This window comes from Mirounga leonina, unplaced genomic scaffold, assembly GCF_011800145.1.
Source record: "Mirounga leonina isolate KUSES-001 unplaced genomic scaffold, KU_Mleo_1.0 Mir_165, whole genome shotgun sequence".
Lineage (NCBI taxonomy): Eukaryota > Metazoa > Chordata > Mammalia > Carnivora > Phocidae > Mirounga > Mirounga leonina.
The window spans coordinates 56,574,416-56,596,184 of NW_023270415.1; the positions used below are offsets into that span (position 1 = coordinate 56,574,416).

The 21,769-nt window shown below is 31.7% G+C and overlaps 1 protein-coding gene across 3 annotated transcripts in view; it reads right to left on the reverse strand.

The window, feature by feature from the left end:
• CSMD3 (CUB and Sushi multiple domains 3) overlaps window positions 1–21,769 on the reverse strand; it is a 1,201,062-nt gene that overhangs the window by 100,058 nt on the left and 1,079,235 nt on the right. For all 3 annotated transcript variants that reach the window (XM_035011782.1, XM_035011781.1, XM_035011780.1), the window contains 7 exons: window positions 14,794–14,912; window positions 13,676–13,745; window positions 9,063–9,179; window positions 5,534–5,743; window positions 2,195–2,383; window positions 1,297–1,474; window positions 39–184 (listed from right to left, as the gene is read on the reverse strand). In XM_035011782.1, the coding sequence (XP_034867673.1) occupies window positions 39–184; window positions 1,297–1,474; window positions 2,195–2,383; window positions 5,534–5,743; window positions 9,063–9,179; window positions 13,676–13,745; window positions 14,794–14,912 (1,029 nt within the window). The remainder of the gene's footprint in view (window positions 1–38; window positions 185–1,296; window positions 1,475–2,194; window positions 2,384–5,533; window positions 5,744–9,062; window positions 9,180–13,675; window positions 13,746–14,793; window positions 14,913–21,769) is intronic.

Consider the following 21,769-nt stretch of genomic DNA (forward strand, 5'->3'; position numbering starts at 1 on the left):
AGTGCCAAATAAAATAGAAACTCTTAGATAATACCAACCGTGGTAACTGAGCACAAAAAAGCCACTTGTTGTGAAATCACTGTGAAATTTGATTAGAATCTGATTTGAAGTGCTATAGACTGATTCCAAAGCTGTATTGCCACTGAACTGCCCAATCTGAGGTGAGTTTTGGTCTGGTCCATCCCTATTAGAGAGAGACAGAGCAGGGAGGGGAGAAAGAGAGGTTGAGATTGCCTTTTTTTTTTTTTTTTTAAGATTTTATTTATTTACTTGACAAGAGAGAGACATAGCGAGAGAGGGAACATGAGCAGGGGGAGTGGGAGAGGGAGAAGCAGGCTCCCCGCAGAGCAGGGAGCCCGATGCGGGACTCGATCCCAGGACCCTGGGATCATGACCTAAGCCGAAGGTAGCCGCTTAACCGACTGAGCCACCCAGGCACCCGAGATTGCTTTTTTTAGAGAGTTTTGCACAAGGTTTTGTAGAAAATATTACATATGAAATGGTAAAGAGGCAATAAATGAAATAACCAATGATTAAGGCCAAATCATACTGGTATATTTATGTTTTTTTAGGTAATGGTATATCTAAAAATGTAAAGTATAAAAATATATCACATATTTACCTAAATGAAATGCACCCATATTAGTTATAATCAATTACATTGTCCCTGGTGTTTTGACCACAACCCATATCGCCCCAAACACTTGAGTTTTGCCCTCCTTTTATTTTCTTCAGAACAACCTGGAGAATCATAGACTGTTAAATTTAGAAGGAATCTTAGGACTCATCCAGTAGTTCAGGTAACCAATTGTCAATAATTAATTTAGAGATTTTCTTTATGTTTTTAAATAAAGATGTTTCATTAACAGGATAATTATAATGCAAATATATTTTATAACAAATTATGATGACAGAAATTCAAGCATATTAAATAGTTATGATTTGAACATAGGCTTTTAAATTTCACTGGTTTTATAGAGAACTTACTTATCTTAAACTTACTCTGATACTAATTTCTGATTTTGCACATTAATTTAATATTAAATTTAACATTTTTTTTCACCCACAAAAGCTTTTGCTCTGTTTAGCTGTTTCATGGGCAAATAAGTCAAAACCTCTTTCTCTTGTTTATCTTATATATCTACAAAATATATACTGTCACCCTCAGATACTCACACCAATTCAAGTATCAGATGGGATGGCAATTTGTACAGAGGATTGTGATATATTTTCATTCCTACCTCGTTTCATTGTTATATATAGTTGAATCAATCAATAGCAATGGTCCTGGCTTACCATACAGTAATGAAATCATAGATTGGTTCTGTTTGAAGGACAGTAAAATTGATGTAGATTCCATTCCCAGGGGGTACTCTCACAAGCCAAAAACAGTCTTGAAAGTTAGGATATTCATCAGGATACCCAGGAGAATAAATGGTGCCATTCATTGCAGTTATATTTCCTCCACAAAGAGCTACAGAAATGATATAAAAAACTGTTAAAATAAAATGACAATAAACTGATCATAGAGAAAAAGGCAAACATTTCTTATCTCTTAAGCAGTATAAAATACATCTATATTATGTTCTTACCTCAGTTAAGGTGTATAAAATTAGGTTGGCAACCATGAACGATATATAGTCTGCTTTTATTTATTTTTCAATATGAGGTATGCTACGTAGTTATTACCTATTCCTAGATTAGTAACTTAGATTTTCTTCTGTTTTTTTTTCAATACTTTATCAATACATACACTTTTCAACTTTCACCTTATATCATTACACATATAAAGCATTATAAAAGGTTCAAATCCTTTTTATTAAAAGGATTTTTAGAGAAAATGAGCCCAAATTCAGTAGCAATACCTGCATTAGTGACTTATGTAAGAATGACTATTAAACATAACTCCATGCACCCACCCAGACACACATACAGGAGAAGCTCTCAAGTGTTAATCAACTGTAGTCTCACTTCCAATGGAGAAGGTGAAAATTCCTGCCAATAATGGTAGAATCAGTTATTCATTTGGGGGCCTTAAGGATTTTGATCTGGGTACTAACTATAATTCTCATCTGAAAGAAAGACTATATATTTAGCATGCTATTTGAAGAAGAAGACAAAAAAGAGTGCCAAGACAAGAATTATTAAACACAGATGATACCAACTAAAACATAGCTTCGAGTTAGAAGCATACCTTCACACCTTGGAAGTGGATGATTCCAATTACGACTCACTCCATGAAGGCAAGTGAGAGCTGAATTCCCAATTAGTGTGTATCCAGGGAAACATTCAAATGAAATGGTTTGACCCACAGTAAAATCATTGCCAATTACAAAACCGTTTCGAAACGGGCGTGGATCAGGACAGCTTTGCAACTGATAGGCTGGAAAGGGAAAAAAAAGATGTTTTACCCTTCTGAATATCAGAAAGACCACAGATAGGTACTATTTGCAACTTGCAAAATAGATGCAGTACTGCTTGTCATTGGTTATAAATAGTAATTCAGGTTTATAATAAGTGATGTTACTGGCAGTATGATATGAACTTCTTCTCGTGTCTATAATTTTCATATTTAAAATGTTAGTACAGTTCATAAAAATGCATTCAGTTTCTTATGCAATCTATCTAAATTATAAGGTTTAGTGAAAATATAAACTACTCTTAAAGCCACAATTTTAATCCAACATATTCTGATTCCTTTACATAGAGTACAGTTGCTTCCTGGTTACATTGCATGTATGCAGAATAAAATAAGCATATGTGTAAACCTAATTCTGAACCTTTTTAAATTTGTTTTTTACTATTTTTTCTCTAAAAGAAACTATAATATCCCTCTGTTGGGTTTCGCCAAATAAATTTAACAAATACAAAGTATTAGGAAACAAATTTCCTTCTAATACAGATTTTGTACTTCAGTTATGATATTTTTAGCTTAGTAGTGTAACTATGTGTTTATTTGTTCATATTCCTCTTGTTCCACATTCTGTGTGAAATCAAAGCTCCTGTTTTGTTTATCAATGTATACTAAAGGCCTTGTCCATTGCCTTTCATATAGAAGGTGCTTAATGAATATTGCTAAATAAATTTTGAAGCTATAAACTGGATATATATTCATATACTCATGCCAATATTATTAATATTTGGGACTTTGTGTTCAAGAATAGTAAAATTGTATTATCATTAATAAAATTTAAATTACCAGCAATCAGAGGCTATTTTGCTACTGATCATTAAATTCTAAATTCCCCAAATCAAAAAATTGCATTTGCAGTTGAATCAGTAACCCTAAGTTGTTTATTAAAATATAACTCCAATTTTTAAGCTAGATATTTCAGAATTAACAGCAATCCTTTTAAGATATTAAGTGATTTTTTCCTTATTCTATGTTTTTCATTTGAATTAATATTCCACACATACAAAAATATCAAAACCAAAGGCGTCATTCCAATTTAAGACAAATGTGTGTCATTTGATGATTAGGAGTTAAAATATATTATTCTATTAAACAAGCCCTTTCAAATTTTCATTCACATTTAAAATATTTTTTCCAGTTTTATTAAGATATAATTGACATACAGTGCTGCATGAATTTAAAGTCGACATGATGATTTGATTTCTATATATTGTGAAATGATTACCACAATAAGTGTAGTTAATTAGATAATTTTGAATACTCAGACAAATGTAAGATCCTGCAATAACTTCTACAGCATTTTACCCTCCTATGCTTTTAGTTTAATAAGGAAATATAGGAAATAGATTTTAAATTTTCACCCCATATCAGATACAATGCAGGACCTAACTGATTACCAGTAATAACATTAATTTTGGAAGCAAGTTTTCCAGTTGAAGGTCACACTTAATTGTATAATATGCATTTTTCCAAAATTCAGAAAGCTCTTAAAATCTAATGACAAAATCATCCAAAAGTAACACTGATTTTTTGAATCTGTATAAATTATTTCTCAAAAATGCCACTAGCTCAATGATATAAATGTGTAAAAGTGGAGTTTTAAAACACAGTATAATTCACAACTAATATCTAATGATCATTGTAACACATGTCAATAATGTCAATAATATTAATATTATATCAATAGCAGTAAAAACTCTGTATCTTTTATGCTTTTATTATATAAATAATCAATCTTCTTAAGGGCACATTGACTGAAAATGCAGTTAGTAAAGTTCAAATTCTAGTTATACATCATTCAAATAAGAGCATTATTTTGAAGGCAGAAGGAAAAAGAGGGAAGAAAAAAAGAAGATGAAGCCTGGTTTAAAGGAAATAGCAAGGTGCCTGGCATAGGGCCTGAACACCTGCTAGAGAAGGATTACAAATACAGCTCCACGTCTTCTAGCAGCAAATAAGAAACTTAATCTGTTGCCCAATTGTTTTAGAAATAATTAAATTCCTTGGGAACACGGTTGATTCTGTACTGAGAGGTGGCAGAAATCACTTCTATTTTATGTAGAGGATGATGTGTGATATTGTGCTCTTAAGTTATGTATGCACGCATACTGCAAATTGTAATTATTTTAGTTGGAAGTTATGATGTCTATTTTAACTACTCTTAAATTTCCTTTTGGGTATATGCTTTTATTCAGCAAATATTTATTGTGCTCTTACTGTTCTAGCACTTGGGATATATTGACAAATAAGACAAAGATGCCTGCTCTTGTGGAGCTCACATACAAAGCATCACAGACTCATAAAATCCTTTAATAATTATGGCAGAGATGTAATTGAATGTTAAGTTATTCTGATTAAAATCTGCAGTCATTGGAACTACACTGTATAAAATATCATAACTTTAAATGTTTAATTTTAAATCTTAGACATTTAAAATCTGAAATAACAATCATAAAAATAGCTAAAATGCACTAAATATTTACTAATGGTATACATCATGGCATATATTTTACATTAATTTCATCATATAAAGTTAAAAAATATATCTGGGAGGTACTATTACTAACTCTATCATGCAAATGAAGAAACGGAGTGGAGCTCTAGTCTATTTTAGATTGAATCTGAAGAGTCACCATTTGAGGCTGAGTCCAAACTATTTGAAAGGGATAAAAATCTTGTCAAAGTATTTATTTTATATTCTCATGGAACTAGAATGGAAGGAAAGAATGTCATATTATTCTACCATTATAAAGTAAAAGAAAATAATTTTATGCAGAATATATGAATACTGCAAAATATCTTTCAATACACCTATTTTAATAGAAGAGCAAAGATAAATCTTTGATATCCACTTTGCCTTGCCTTGGCTTGCTTAATTTAATTGTGTAGTAATACTAATTCAATCATTTTTTCATGGTTAGAATTTTCCAAGGCCTCAGAAAGACATCATTTCCCTAATACAGTTGCCTGAAAATTTCATTATTTAAAAAAAAATCTTCCTAATTGAGGCTTGCCTTGGTTTAGCCTTTCTAAAACACAATATAGAAAATACTTAGAATTAGATTGCTAATAGCTGATTTGGAGTTAAATGAGCTTCCACTTTTTTGTTATTCCTCTCACCTTGGTATACAATGTGGAACCCTTGTTTGTTCTGTGAATAGTCACTGTGAAAATACAAACTGGTTTCATGGGTTGTACTAAATAGGGAAGATGGTATTTGAGGACCACTAAGTCGGCCAATAACAGTACTAGTTTCTGAGGATCCACTTCTTACTTCCAAATAATCATGTATTGTTTCTGTAGAAAAATTGACAAACTGGAGATGTACACCTAAAGAAGAAAAGCAAAAAATACTACTTTACTGTTTTATCGAATTAAGTATGCACACATATATACACATACTCACATTAATGTAGTTATATATGATTCCATTTAGGTCAAGAGGCATACTCTCAAGGTCTGGGCCATGGGTTTGCTGTTTGTAGGGCAACTAGTTCTGTCATAGTTCAAAGTAACCGAATACTGCTCTCAATTGCCCACTAGTTGTCATGTGGGAATCTCTTCCATTTTATTGTAATGTCACCATAACAAAATGAAACAAAAAAGTGGCTTTCTTGCTCTTTGATACCATTTAAAATTGGATTCAGCAATTTCTAGAGGTAAAAAAGTCATTCGGTAAATGTGTATTTTGTAGAAGTCCAATTTGAGGCCAAAATATGATTGCAAAGCTTTCATTTATTAACAATCAGATTCCACAATTACCTGAGAAATTAGTCATTCATCTATGGGGGATACATTAATTTCCCCAATATAATATTAGAGGCATGTAATTTATAAATGAGCTCTTTTACTACTTTATCAGAAGATAATGCTAGTTTTTATATAATCATCTCAATAAAATCTAGTGATCATTGCTACATGCTGTCATATTGTAATATAGTCTCAAAATTTATATAAACATAACTGAAATATGAGATAGTGAAATGTTTCTGGGATGGAAAAAATAAAATGGAAGCCTCATTGAGGTATATTTGCCTAATCTGATTAATATTCAATTTTAGTGAATTAGAGGGTTTTTTTTTTTTTTACAACTATCATTCTCCAAATTGTTAAGAATAAAATCTGGCATTTATTGTTTGCTAGACACTCTCTTAAGTGTTTATATATGCTATTTATTTAATGTTCACAGTTACTCATGAGAATAAAGAAACCAAGGCACAGAAAAGCTAAATAATTTAGCATATTATTTAGCTAAATTACACAATGACCTAAAAGCCCTGAAATTCAAACTCAGACACTCGGGCTCTGGGACTCTTGCTCTTAATAACTACACTGGAGTTCTCAACTAAAGTCACATTTTATTACTGGAAAAAAGAGTTCCACGAAAATTTTCTATGGGCAAATACATTTGGGAAACACTGAAAATAGGCTTTAAAATATTAATCAAGTTTCTGTACAATTATACAAATTTCTTAGAAATTTGAACATGCTATCCTAATACATGAGGCTCTAAGAATTGCGTATTTCTTTCTAAAAATTTCTCCTAAGCCTCCTTTTCACAAATTATCTTGTCAATAAGTGTTTTACACAATAAGAAAATACTTCCTTAATTTTTGATACGTAGTCAATCTTCTTTTCAAAAATTACAAAGTACTTTTTTGAAATATATTAGAACTAATTTTTGATTCAACCAAAACTCAAAGAAAACAATGGTATTATTTAAATGTAATCCAATCAGAAACAGTCTCTTATGTTTTCATTTCTAAAATAGAGATGTGTATTATTTCTAATTTTAATGAACTTGGTTTTAAAATCAAGAAAGTATTAATGAGAGGTAAGTTGAAAATTATATAATGACACTATTGAAAATATGTTTCATAATTTATTTTTATATAATTCAGTTAGGGATGCCTGGGTGGCTTAGCCAGGTAAGCTTCTGCCTTTGGCTCAGGTCATGATCCCAGGGTCCTGGGATCGAGTCCTGTGTCTGGCTCCTTGCTCACCAGAGAGCCTGCTTCTCCTTCTGCATGCCACTTTCCCTCCTTGTGCTCACTCTCTCTTTCTCTCTCTGACAAATAAATAAATAAAATCTTTAAAAAAATAAAATAATTCAGTTAGCTCCAAAGCAACATGGGATAAGCCCTCTTAAATGGCTGGTAAAAGACACATAAGAATAACCATACAGGTTCAAATCTCTTATTCATTTATATCAGTATCATTATTCAGTGAATGGACATAGAATTTGACTATAACTTCAAAGTAAGCACGTTTCCACGTAGTAACCAGAAACATCCTCACTAGGAAGTCCTCCAGCATCTTCTTTCTGTGGCTTCCTGTTTTCCCAAAACCTGAGACCAGTCAAACTGTATTCAGGTTTGTTGAGTTTCTTTAGTTTTTGTCTGCATCTTTCCATGTGTCACTCTGTTTACCAAGAATTTCTTTCCAGTTCCCCACAGACGACCCTCTTTGTTGGGCTGACTTTTACTTATCTACAAAGTCTACAATTTAGGAATCACTTCCTCTAGCAAGACTTTTCTGCATTTCCTGGATGAGGCTGGATGTCTGTACTAATTACAATCCTGTAATCTTTATTATAGTTTATTGCAATAGCATATTTGACTGTCTCCTCATCCTGACTGTAACTTTTCTGGGGAAAGGTACAAAGTCTGTTTCACTATGCATTTTATTCCCAGTTTGGCATAGTACTTGGAGTATAACACGCACTCAGTAAGGAATTGTCGAAACTAGTTTTCTGTGAATTTATGTAAAATATTTAATTATGTAAAATTATGTAAAGTACTTAAATATGAATTTTTATTCTGAGGCCACAGATGTTTTTGGGTAATGAGGTAGCAAATTCAGTCCTCAGTAAGTGATATAGTACATAATTTCTTAACTGCTCTAAATCCACCAGGTTTGTATGTGGTTCAGGAAGTCTACTCATCCTTATCTTCTGTAATTTAATAAATGTCTTTCTTCCATCTAGCGCTTCTACTTATGCATATACAGACCCATAGGATATGAAGCTGCAGGAGAATATATTAGTGTTAGAAAAGTGAGAAAGAATCCATGAAATGCTATATATATAATGCAGTATATCCAAGAAACTGGGAATTGTATTATTAAAATTAGAAAGTATTACATCTACATGTATTTAAACCCAACATTAGAAATTTTGTACTACTTTTCAAATGTAAAATCTTACTTATTTGCAATGAACATTAGATAATTTTAATAAATTATCAGAAAAAATTATATATGTACAACTTGGTTATAATAAGAGACTTCTAAAAATGATTATATATGAAAATCACATTGAATTTACTATTGCCACACACATCTAAATCAGACTAAATCCATACAAATCAACTGGAAAATATCAGAGAGTTATCTATCTACCTATCATCTAACTATGAAATCAGAAAAATGCCCATATCTTTTCAATTATCCTAGTATTTCAAGTGAAAGGTATTTGGTTTCAGCAACCAAATTTGGTTCAAGCAATCCAAATCTCACTCCTCAATTTATATAACTGTAGGCAATCCCAAAGTAAACTATAATTTGTGAGTTTTTACTAGACCTTGATATTTCTTTATAAGGATGCATTAATGATACTGAAAACTCTTTCACATGTTTTTACTATACATACCAAAACCTATGGGCAGCTTTATTGTCCACGTGCAATCTAAACTGCTAGGGTAGTTTCCAGGAAACCCAGGGCTGAGGATCACACCGCTGAAATCTGACATTGCACCACCACACTGAGCTACAAAATGAGAGGTCCCATGTAAGCCAGAGTAGTGGAATACTTTAATGTATCAAAAACAAATTGAAATCATTTCAAGTCTTAATCAAGTCTGAGTTAAAACTGATATAAATTTTAATATTGTCAACTCTCACTCACACCACACACTAGTAATCAAATATAATCAATTGACAATGCATTTTCTAAAATAGCTTAAAAAGACAACATACTTCCTTCCTCAGCAATAAGTGCAAGCTAAATCAATTATTGCACAGCGAGAAGTAGCTCATGTGCAGTGAATACAATCAAACAAGGAGCATTATGTCCTTTTCTACAGCGGGCAGTTTATTTCTTATCATAAGTACTTCTAGGAATGTTTTCATTCATTCCAAAGATGCCACAATTTAGAAAAAAAAAAATCAAGGCAACAACATCCATTCTAAATACTGTATTCAAGAGGAAACCATTTTCCCAGCCATACCTCCTTCTTTTTGTGAGAAGGTTAAAGAATTTTAAGAAAAAGATTGGTTTCTATTGGTAATATGTGATGGATTCACATATCACACATGGGATATGGCTGCCCTTTATCCTAAAAGAATCTAGACAAAGACTACAGAAGTAAAAAACAAGTAAAAAGATGTACCCGGGTTTGAGAATTTAGGCATAATTTATAGATGTGCTTGTTCTGGAATCTCTATTATATTGATTTACTATTAATAAGTAAGCAAAAATTACAAGAACAGATAATTAGCCAAGTTCATGATTACAAAGAACTATTTAATCTATATTAAAGTAGTCACTGCATTTTAGAAGCTAATTCGTTCCTCTAAAAGTACATTTTTATTATTTCATCATAAAATACACATTTGTCAATTGTGGGGTGAAGAATCAAATGTCATGGTTGTGTATCAAGTTTGAAAATTACCTGTATATAACACTTACCTACAGTTACATTCATTTATTTCTTGTTAAGAGTAACAAAAGATAGATACTCACACTTCAGACTGTATATCGTAAAAGCATATTCAGTAAAAATTTCATCAATGTTCTATATGATCTCAGTAACCTGTTTGACAACTATTTTTAACTATAAGAACTGAATGAATTATATCATCTTACCATTGTGTGTATATACATATATATATAATAATGTAGCAATCTTCATATAAACCTTTCTTTCCATTGAGATCTAAAGATATGCCTGTGCATTTTTCCATCCTTCTGAAATCTCAGCTCATCTACCCTTAAACCAGAGTAATTTTCAACATATAGGTACAATTAACGTTCAAAAATTACTTCTTCTAATATTTGACTGTTCACATATATACATCACAGAGTCTGATAATTAATGAGTGGTAGAGAAAATATTTTGGCCATTCAAAAATATTTTTAAATTTCTGACAAGACTGTATTGTAGGTTTGTTTTGCTTTATCCTGAACTTTGGGTAAAAGAGCACAAAGACTATCTTCTTCTCTCTTGCCTTCAAAATCTCATCTTTCACCCACTCATTGTCCCTCCAATTCTGCTACTTTCTATCTCTTCAGATATGACCTGAAAATCCTGTCCTCTGCATTGAGCACCTTTCTAGAGCTTAAATCCCAAAATCAGAGGAGAAAGAAGGAAAGAAAATGAAGAATAAAGAGATCATGAAGGAGAAAGAATGACAAGTAATGAAACACATAAAGAAGAACCCTCCAAATGCATCTGCCTTCAGCTCTGCATTCATGCTTGTTTTCTCAGTGTCTCTGTGATTTCATACACTCCTAGGTCTTTAATGGCTATTCTGTGTGTTCCACCTGCAGCTCTGTAATAGACTCTATTGTGCCCCTTTACACTCTTATTGTTAAGGACACAACTATAGCCTCCAAGATAAACACAACCATAGTCCTCTAAGATAAGATCATCTTTGATTGTTCCTTCTGATTTGTCTCTATTACCTAAAAATCTCAAGTGACTTTTCTTTCCATCCATCAGAATATCTGGCAGATTGTTTATTTTCCAATTCACAAGGCTATATAACCTGATGACTAGAGCTTTAAGACATTCTCTGAATCAGCCTCCCGCCTTCAGTTTCTCCTTATAATATGGCCATGATATCACTTCAAGTACTTTGTCTATCAAATACAGTACAAGTTATTGTCTAAAATCTATGAAATGCAAAAAAGTGAGTGAAAAAGAAATAAAAATGTCCTCTAATTTTACTCCCCATAGATAACTTATTTACCTTGGTGTATTTTTCTTCTGCAGAAAAATATATATATGTGTGTTTATACATATATGCCTATAATGAAAATAGGCTCATACTGTGAGTCATTTTAAGCCTTTTATACTTAACTATATATTGTAAGCTTTGGTCATATCATTAAATATTCCATTATTATGCAGATATAATTAATCTAGGTAAAATTCTAAGTAAACAAAAATGCATGAAAAAATGCTAAAAGACTTATAAATGTGTATCAAAAGACAAAAAAACTAAACTCGAATGAAAAAAAATAATTACACAAATTAGACTGTCAGGTTCCATGAAGCCATTTTAAATATCAAATTTTTGAAAATACAGTATGGAAAATTATTCTAAGTTAATGTCAAGAAAGAAAACATAATTTTAATATATATATAATATATACATATATATTTACTTTATATTAATTTATTATATAAATATGTATAATTATATATATTTTAATTAATATTATATAAAATATGTATATTTTATATATATAAAATACATATACTGTAGAATCCTAAAACTTTATATTAATTTATTATATAAAATACATATAACTATATATAGTATATTTTTATAACTAATATTATATAAAATATATTATATATACACACTATAGAATCCCAAAAGTTTATGTTAATTTATTCATTAAGCAATATTTATTGTATGCTTGTTATGAGAACTGTTCCAGGCACTGAACCACAGACCTAAATTGTCTGTTTTTATATCAGCAGAATATATATGCTATTTATTTTGTTCTCTGTACCCTTTTATATTCCCAATTTTTTGTACTTAATTGGATACACACATAATTGGCATTGTCTGTATCTATAAATGTATATAAATATTTATATACATGTAATTTTATAATTGACATTATATACACTTGTAAATTATTTATGGCACCTAAAGAAATATACCTTTTAAAAAATACCATCCAATCTAAATTCTGAATGCTTTCAGTATCTTTTGCCAATTAAAAACATTCTTACTCCTAAACATTATTTTCCAATAGACTCAAAAAGAATAGTATGCATGGTATGTAGGCATTACAGACTGAATCGTCTTCCCACTATATTCATACATGAAAGCCCTAACCCACAATCTGGCTGTACGTGGAATTAGGGCCTCTAAGGAGGTAATTGAGGTTACAGGAAATTATAAGGGTAGAGCTCTAATCTAACAGTACCTGCTGTCCTTATAAGAAAAGACACCAGGGGCATTTGCACACAGGGAAAAGACCATGTGAAGATGCAGGGAGAAGGTGGCCATCTAAAAGCCAAGCAGAGAGACCTCAGAAGAAAACAACCCCACCAGCACCTTGATCTTGGATTTCTAGCTTCAGAACTGCAAGAAAACAAATTTCTATTGTCTAACCCACCCAGTCTGTGGTATTCTGTTATGGCAACCCAAGCAAACTAATACCATGGTTAAGTCATATAAATCACATCAATTCTTTTGCTTTTGCACATTTTCCTACTCAGAAAAGGCTACCTTCATCTATTGATCTTAATTACACTTACCATCCAAAACTGTAAATTGTATGGGCTGACTATGTTTCCCAATGGCTTGGGTTAACACCATCTTATCTTTCTGAAATTCTATCATGTAGTCAATGGTATAACTTAACACTGAATTACTCTCTTACTTCATGTCTTTTATTTCTACCACTCTAAATGGTAAATGAATGTTTTAAAGATAGGGATTATACATCATATTTCTTTTTCATACTCTGTATAGCCCAGGATATTAATAGCTACATACAGATACCAGAAATGAGGAAGAGAAAAAAAATGAAAAAGTGGGTAGAAATAACTGGAGGCAGGATGAAGTTAGGGCAAAAATTGGATCCCATACTTTCTAAGATCCAAGTGCCATTTTGATATATTCCATATCTCAACTGCCTGTCATCAGTGAAGACATTTCATGGGGTGTCATGCTCTCTTTGGTAGACTCCAGATTCCTTATCTGTTTTGGCTCAATAGCAAGCAATAGGATATTTACTTATTTTCCTGATCTATGGATATTTCCATCATATAATACAGCGAAAAATTTCTAAGGATTGAAAAACGTAATACCTTTTCTCAATTTCTAAAGTCATTCATTGATATTGAAGTTTGAGGTTAAAAAAATTATAAAGATTTAAAATAAAAAAAAAGATGTGAAACATTTATCTCAAAATATCATTTCCATAAACCTGACAAAAGGCAAACTATATATTTCAGCCACATTATACACAGGGTGTATCTTTAAAATCTCATAAAGCTTATCAGTCCTTCAACTTACCCAAACAAATTGGGATTGGATAATTCCATCTTCTTACAGGTCCAGGCATACATGTAATGTGAGAATGACCCTACATAAAAAAGACACAGTTCAGTACACATTTTAAAAAGACTAAACATAGCATAGTGAATGGTCATTATAAAAATAAGCTTAAATATATATTATCATTTTTTATATTTTTAAAATTTTTACTGGAATTTTCAGCATGACTTTAAGAAAGGTAATTATATATGCTTGTGATAAAATGTAAAAAGTGACATGGTTCTGGTAGAAAAATTAAGATTCCTTATCACATCAGAATTGTGGTTTTTAAACTTAACATTTTTCTATTGAAACATGTTCTACTGGGATACTGCAATGATCATGAGAGTGAAATGACCACATATATAACAGTTTATAATAAATTGCTATAATATTCAAGGTGAAATAGGGTAAACAATACTTCATAAAAATATTAAAATGAGTCAGTTAAGATATATTAAATTGTAAACTGAAATACAAAGTCCAGAAATATCTGATTGTACTTCTGAGACTAATAATTTGTAATGCAACGTTAAAGACTATAAATCATTAATTTTTAATTTTGCTTTCTCTAAGGAATCTATTTACTTAACATATGAAATAGTTTCTCCCTCATTTTTTTTTCTCAGTTACTTAATAGGTCATTTCTTTAGGGAGATTTTTATGCAACCATTAACTTGAGACCCTCTAAAATATATTTATATTTGATTTTCATTAATTTCAAAAATTTATTATCATGGAAGTTTCATTTAATGCTTTAAGTAGCAAAAACAAAGTAGCACTTTGTTTTTATTTTCAAATTCTAAAGATCCAAGAGTTGAGTTGTTATATCCTATGTGAATAGAGAGAAAAATGTAAAGTGAAGATTAACTTTGATTCAAAAATAATTTTTGGTTACTTGCGAACAGCATATTTAGTTGGTTCTAGTAATTTCTCTCATGAATATGTTTTATGGATAAATTGAATAACTTTTGACTTAAGGCTACAGTATGCAGTTTGAATATTGTTTTAAAACTTTTGGATTATCAATCATTGCTCCACTAAAACATTCTGAAAAAACAATGCAAATCAAAACTATAATTTAAAAATAGCCTTACCTGTAGAGAATATCCTTGATCACACTGAAAGGATACCACATCACCAACCATATATCTGTCTCCAATTTTCATTCCACTGCTGGGAGTTTGTGGTTCGGGACAGGAGTCCAAACCAATTGCTGAGAATATTTAAAGATATTAGCATAAGTAACTTTCAAATAATGAATGCTTAAATTATGCATATTAAATTACCAAAATTTAATACTGGTATCATTAAAACTAGATTTTACATTGGGACATTAGGAATGTTCTGTGAATACTATTTAAGTGTGAACAAGATTTAACTGTAGTTGTTAAAAGCAATGTGCTTTGGAATTGTACCATAAAACTATTTCTTTGAATTTTCATGGCACCAACCGTTAAATAATGATGTGATTACACTTAAACTCTTTTCTAACTCACAGTTCTAAATGTCTTCTACTATAAAACATAAATTAAAAAGTCCTAAAAAGAAAGTCCCTTAATAAAAAATAAAATAATAATTTATTGTGAGAGTAATATGAAATTATATTTGTAAAATATTCTTAATAAAATAACTAAAAAATTATTTGCTATTTTGTCCATATCACCGGGTTCCTTCTTTTTTCATACAAAAGGGGCTTTTTAATTTATGAGACATATTTTGAGGTACTTATTATATGTAAAATTTTTAAATGTATTTTTAAGTAAGATTTGTTCTCCAAATATATTATAATCAAAAAGGAGAAAAACATGTAGTTCATTGAGACCTGACAAGTTTAGGTGAAACTTGAAATCAGTTATTTCTGAAGGGGAGATAATTCTATAATTCAAAACACTTCCATTATTTTTACATTAACAATATATTTTTCAACATAGGAGAATAAAAGCATACTAAATATAAGTTGTTTTCCTAAAATGATGTACTTAAAGTCTGAAAAAATAGATTTTTTCACCAAAACATTTTTTTCAAACATGCGAATGTATTATTATTAAGAACTTGTTTTATCTTCAATAAAAACCAAGGCTTATTGTCCAATTCTTTCTAATTCATTTGAAGCTAACCTAATGCATATTTAAATTATGGGAGGAAGTAGTCACCACTCCAAAATCATTACGTATGTTCATTTTATGAAAAAAATATTAAAAACTGAATCCTAAAGAATTAAAATACTTCAGACATTCTTTTACTCCTTGATATTTCCCTCTGATGGACGCTCTCATAGCACCACTTTCTACATACATTCCTTTTTGGTGCTTAACATAAACTAATAATGAATAAATAACTGTGTAATTAGTTTTTCAATATTTATTTCCCCTCTGAGAACAGAAACTCCTTAAGGGCAGCTTAGAGCACAGCATCTTAGGGAAGCATTCAATAAACATCAGTCGACTGGATGAATGAATAGTATGAAAAAGAACGTGAATCCCTATTTTGATAACTTCTTAGTATATGTCTAGCTCTGCAAATGGAAGATACTTTCTTTATCCAATAGTACAATGGTCAGAGTAGCTAAAAATCATTCCAAATTAGGTCATATTTAAGGATAGAAAATGATATAAAAGCACTAACTTGATAGATTTATGATTAGATCAGAAAGGAAGACCGTGAAGAAGAGTAACCTGGCCATTTGGGAATACAATTGAGACAGCCCTAGAGGAGGTTAGGGAAGTCTATGGATTGGAGTTCCAACACATGAGCTTCAATTAGCTAGGTCTCTAACCATACATCATGCTCCATATTTCTCGATTTTTTTGTAATCTTGAATTTATGGACCTACGCAAGGTAAGTCACCATTAAATTGTGACTTACTTCTAACATTTTGAAGGGTTACTGTCTCACTTCCCCAGCTCGCTTTTGAGATCCAAGAAGTCAAAGAAACTGCCTTATTACTCGTTTTAATCCCATCTAATACCCACTCATTAGACTTACACATTTAATTTATCTGATTTCATAGAGCCCTTTTCAGGAATTAATGAGCATCCCAAAAAAGTGATTTATGATATAAACATTTATGTCTTACAAATTTCACCTTCCTTTGGTACAATCTTAGTGTTTTGGGAATCCTGAACAGTACATTTATTACTCTTTACCTAACTAAGGTCATTCTTGCAGTCATTCTTACTGAGAAGGCCAAATTTTATACGCATTCATTTTTCTTTTCTTTCTATCAAGTACTCCATTCAGGGTCATATACACAGAAAACTATTAATATTCACAAGTGGTGATTTCCTTTTCTGGGAGGAGGACAACTAAAACTAGGGTACAGTGATACTATAAAATATTGAGAGCCTCATTTTTAAGTGAGGTTTACACATAATATATACTGACATAGTAAAATATTTATAAAGTTTTAACTTTTAAAATGTGATATAAAACCCCTGGGGGTCCTGGGTGTCAGAATCAGTTGAGCATCAGACTCTTGGTTTTGGCTCAAGTCATGATCTCAGGGTTGTGAGATAGAGCCTGCATTGGGTTGGGTGTGGAGCCTGCTTAAGATTCTCCCTCTCCCTCTGCCTCTCCCTTCCATCTCTTTCTCTCTCCCACCCTCTACCTCTCTAAAAAAAATTTTTAAAAATAAATAAATAGATAAATAAACTTGGAGTGATTAAATGACAATATTAAAGTAGCTAGATTTATTGTGGTGATTATTCATAATGTATATAAATGTTGAATCACTATGTTGCACATCTGAAATTAATATAATCTTTTATGTCAACTACACTTCAATTTAAAAACTTTTTAAAAAGTCTTCCTTAAGAATTATTTTCACTTCTTCATAAGTAACAAAATCAATAGGTTATTTGTAAGAATTAACAAAGAAAAAGAATTTTTGTAAAAATGTTGCAAAGGATTCTCTCCTGATTAACCAAAACAATCAAAATATTGAGTCATTTTCAGCTTAATTAGTGTCAATTTTGTTGTTGGCAATCAAAGATATGCTCTGGGTGAATTTTTTTAATGGGAATTGGATCAATTAATCTGCTGTTGTAGCCAAAAACAAACAGAAATGAGTCTAGGGACAAATCCATATCAAAAATTGCATAGAGTTATGTCTGCTGTCAAATTACTGCAGGCAGTTACACTGAATGAAAATACTGAAACCTCAGTTCTTCACATTTCCAACATTTATTTATAACCATTTATTTATAACCAAAAACTGTTCTTTCCAATTCTGTTCACAAAGCAATCAATCTGCAATAGAAAATGTTCTCAATCATATCATTTATATCTGATCATTCTGATTATATATATACATATACATATATTACTTTTCTGTATTCCATAATGATTTTAATGAGTCTTTGATGCTTTGAAAGAGGCAGAAAGGCAAAAGAAGAAAGCTTAATTACTGTTAAGATTCCCGGTAACATTGTTTTGTAAAAGGTAAACCTCCTTCACAAATTCAACATTACAATCTACGTATTCGGTGATGAGCAATAATAAGGAGGGTACGTGAAGTGATGAGCACTGGGTGTTATACACAACTCATGAATCATTGAACTCTATATCAAAAACTAGTGATGTACTATATGTTGACTAATTGAATTTAAATAAAAAAAACAACCTATCTATAAATTTATTGAAAATAAAGACCAAAATATTGCATCTGTATACATGAAAGAAAGGAACAGGAATTGAATCATGTGTCTTTGCACAGAGGTTGTATTCAATAATAGTGAAGATATTATTATTTTAAATATATTGCTGGTCTTCAATTTTAAATTTTTCTCTAAATAAGGGATTCAAGATAACCATTATTTCTTTTTTTAAGATTTATTTATTTATTTTAGAGAGAGAGAGAGAGCACAAGCAAGCTGAGGGAAGGGCAGAGGGAGAGAGAGAATCCTGAAGTGGACTTTGTACTGAGCACAGAGCTGAAATGGGGCTCAATCTGTGGACACTGAGATCATAACCTGAGCCAAACCAAGAGCCAGCCACTTAACCAACTGCGCCACTTAGGTGCCCCAGGATAATTATTATTTCTATCTTATTGTTACATATAAGGGTTTTTTTAAGATTTATTTATTATTTATTTTTAGAGAGAGAGAGAGTGAGCATGGGGAAGGGGCAGAGGGAGAGAGAGAGAGAATCCTCAAGCAGATTCCTTGCTGAGCATGGAGCCTGGCCCGGGGTGCAATCCCAGAACCCCAAGATCATGACCTGAGAGGAAATCAAGAGCCAGCTGCTTAACAGACTGAGCCACCCAGGCGCCCCCATATGAGGGTTTTTTTTTTCAAATATTTATTTATTTGATAGAGAGTGAGAGAGAGCACAAGTGTGGGGGCAGAGGGGCAGATGGGGCAGGAGAAGCAGGCTCCCCACTGAGCAGAGAGATTGACATGGGGCTCCATCCCAGGACCCTGGGATCATGGCTTGAGCCTAAGGCAGACGCTTAACCGACTGAGCCACCCAGGCGCCCCTTGGGTTTTTAAAATATACTAGAATTACCATTTGGCATTCCACATTTATCATTATAAGATAACAGTTTGAAAAGAAAAACAGAGAAGCAGGTGATAATGAAAGGGTGAATTCAATATGAGCTGGTCTACTAGTTTGAGAGAAAACTCCAAAGGCAAGCACACAGACTTTTTGCTGGTATACTGTATCTTGAAATGAATTAATTAACCTAATAAACAAATATTTGTCAAATACCTATTATGTAACATGTAACTTGAATATTTGTACGTTTTTTTCAGAAAGAACAGTTCTGACTTAATAGTCACTGATGGGCAACAGTGGTTTAGGAATATGTTGTGGTGCAGATTTAGCTCACATTTACCTTGATCCTTAAATTTTTACTTACTCTACTTGTTCCTACCTCAATTAACATTTAATTTAGCATTACTGTGAATAATTAAATGAATATTCAGTAATAGAAACTACTTCCCAAATTTTAGTCTACAGTTTAATGCTAAGTTAAATGATAAAATGTTAAATAGAATCTGATATCATAAGCAATTATTGTGCACCTATTGTGTACTCTGTATCATGTTACCTGCCAGAAATGCAAAGATTGATTAGCGATATAAGCAACTATGCTCTAAAGAAACTCTTGATGAAGCAGGAGAAGGGACTGGTTTAAAAGATTACAGGTAGTGGAACAATCACAGTAAATGAAGGTCATCCTTTGTTAAAATAATTATTTCATAAAGAATAACCCTACTATAAAAGTATTTTGTTGCATGTATAGCCCTTAATTCTTGGCTCATTTAAATGATACGATTTTGACTGCAGTGATATTTGTTATAAATCAAGGAAATTGGACTTTTTTTCTGCCATATGTATTAAAATTTTCCCCCTAAAAAAGTCAGCTGTATTTACTATGTGGACAATTTTTTGCACCAGACAGAAGTTTATTCTGTTTAGATGAATGGCTGGTTTGGATTCTCATGGCCACTTTATGAATTCTGGGTTCGAGGACAGTTAAGAAGTCCTTTCTTGCTCTAAAATAATAAAGTTATTATTGTTTTCCTCTAAAAAAAAAAAAAGAATAACCTTACTAAAAAAAGTAGCAGCAAACCAGAAAACGGACTCTTTTTTTTAAAGATTTTATTTGTTTATGAGAGAGAGAGCACGCAAGCAGGAGAAAGAGCAGAGGGAGAGGGACAAGCAGACTCTGAGCTGAGTGCAGAGCCTGACTTGGGGCTGGATTTCATGACCCTGAGAAACCAAGAGTCTGACACTTAACTGACTGAGCCACCCAGACACCCCAGAAAGCAGACTCTTAACAACAGAGAACAAACTGAGAGTTACTGGAGGGGCAGTGGATGGGAGGATAGGTTAAATGGGTGATGGTATTAAGGAGGGCATTTGTTGTAATGAGTATTGGATGTCGTATTGTTAAGTGATGAATCACTAATTCTACACCTGGAACTAATATTACACTGTATGTTAACTAATTGGAATTTAAATACAAACTTGAAAAAGAAAAGACATTGGAAATGGATTATTAAAAAAAAAATAACCCTACTAAAAAATTATATATTTTACCAACTCATAATAATGAGGGGTGAGTGTGATGTCCTGGCAGACAAGGCGACGTGAAATGAATGAAATTTTAAGTGATTTTTCCTTCTTTTATGGAAAAGAAGGGGAGTAGTTTTCCCCAAAACACACTATAGTGTTTTGGGAAAGGCATCGAGAAATGAAACTGAAAGGGAGACAGGGTATACACTGTGAACCGTTTTATCTTCTTAACCAACGTAGGAAATTGTATTTTCTTTCTGTGGGTAATGAAGAAAAATTTCAGTTATTAAGAACACGACCTTGATCTGCATCTTGGCTCCACTAGTTTCTTGATCTTTTTGGTAAAGTCGGAAATGATTTCTGTGCCTCAGTTCCCTCACCTATTAAATGGGATGCAAAGATACTGACTTCATAGGAATATTGCAATGCTTAACGAAAACAAGATATACATAATGCTTAGAATAGAGGCAGGGACATAGTAACTAACATTATTTAGTGGTTTTAAACATTGAAGTGAGGTTGTCATTTAGCATTCTAGATAAAGGACATTTTTTCTGTTGTCATGAGAGTATGTTTCTCTATGTTTAAGATCAATAGGTTTTACATACAGACTCTAGGAATATAAAGAAAATATGTAAAAAGTTATATAAAGTGCCAAGAACTTAAGTACCTTTAAGTTTGTGGTTGACCCAAAATGAAAAGCTTCTATAGAAGCTAAAATGTTATTGGTTTAACTGGGAGAAAAACCAAGAGACCAGGAGCGATGATATTAGATCAAGATACAGCTAGAGAAAGTTTAAGAATACAAAACTACAATGTTTCCAGAATTCAGAAACTTAGGCTGAAACTATTTCTAAGTCAACACCACAAAGAGGTAAAAAGTCAATGAGATGATCATAAAATAAATTTTCATTAAAAGAAAACTAATGGCCTTATAGGATTAAGGAGTGAGATGTGTTTGCAAAATCAATTATACTTATTTGCATTTAATATATTCTGTTAATAGCAATTCAAATTAGAAACGACAAATATTAATAATTTAATTTG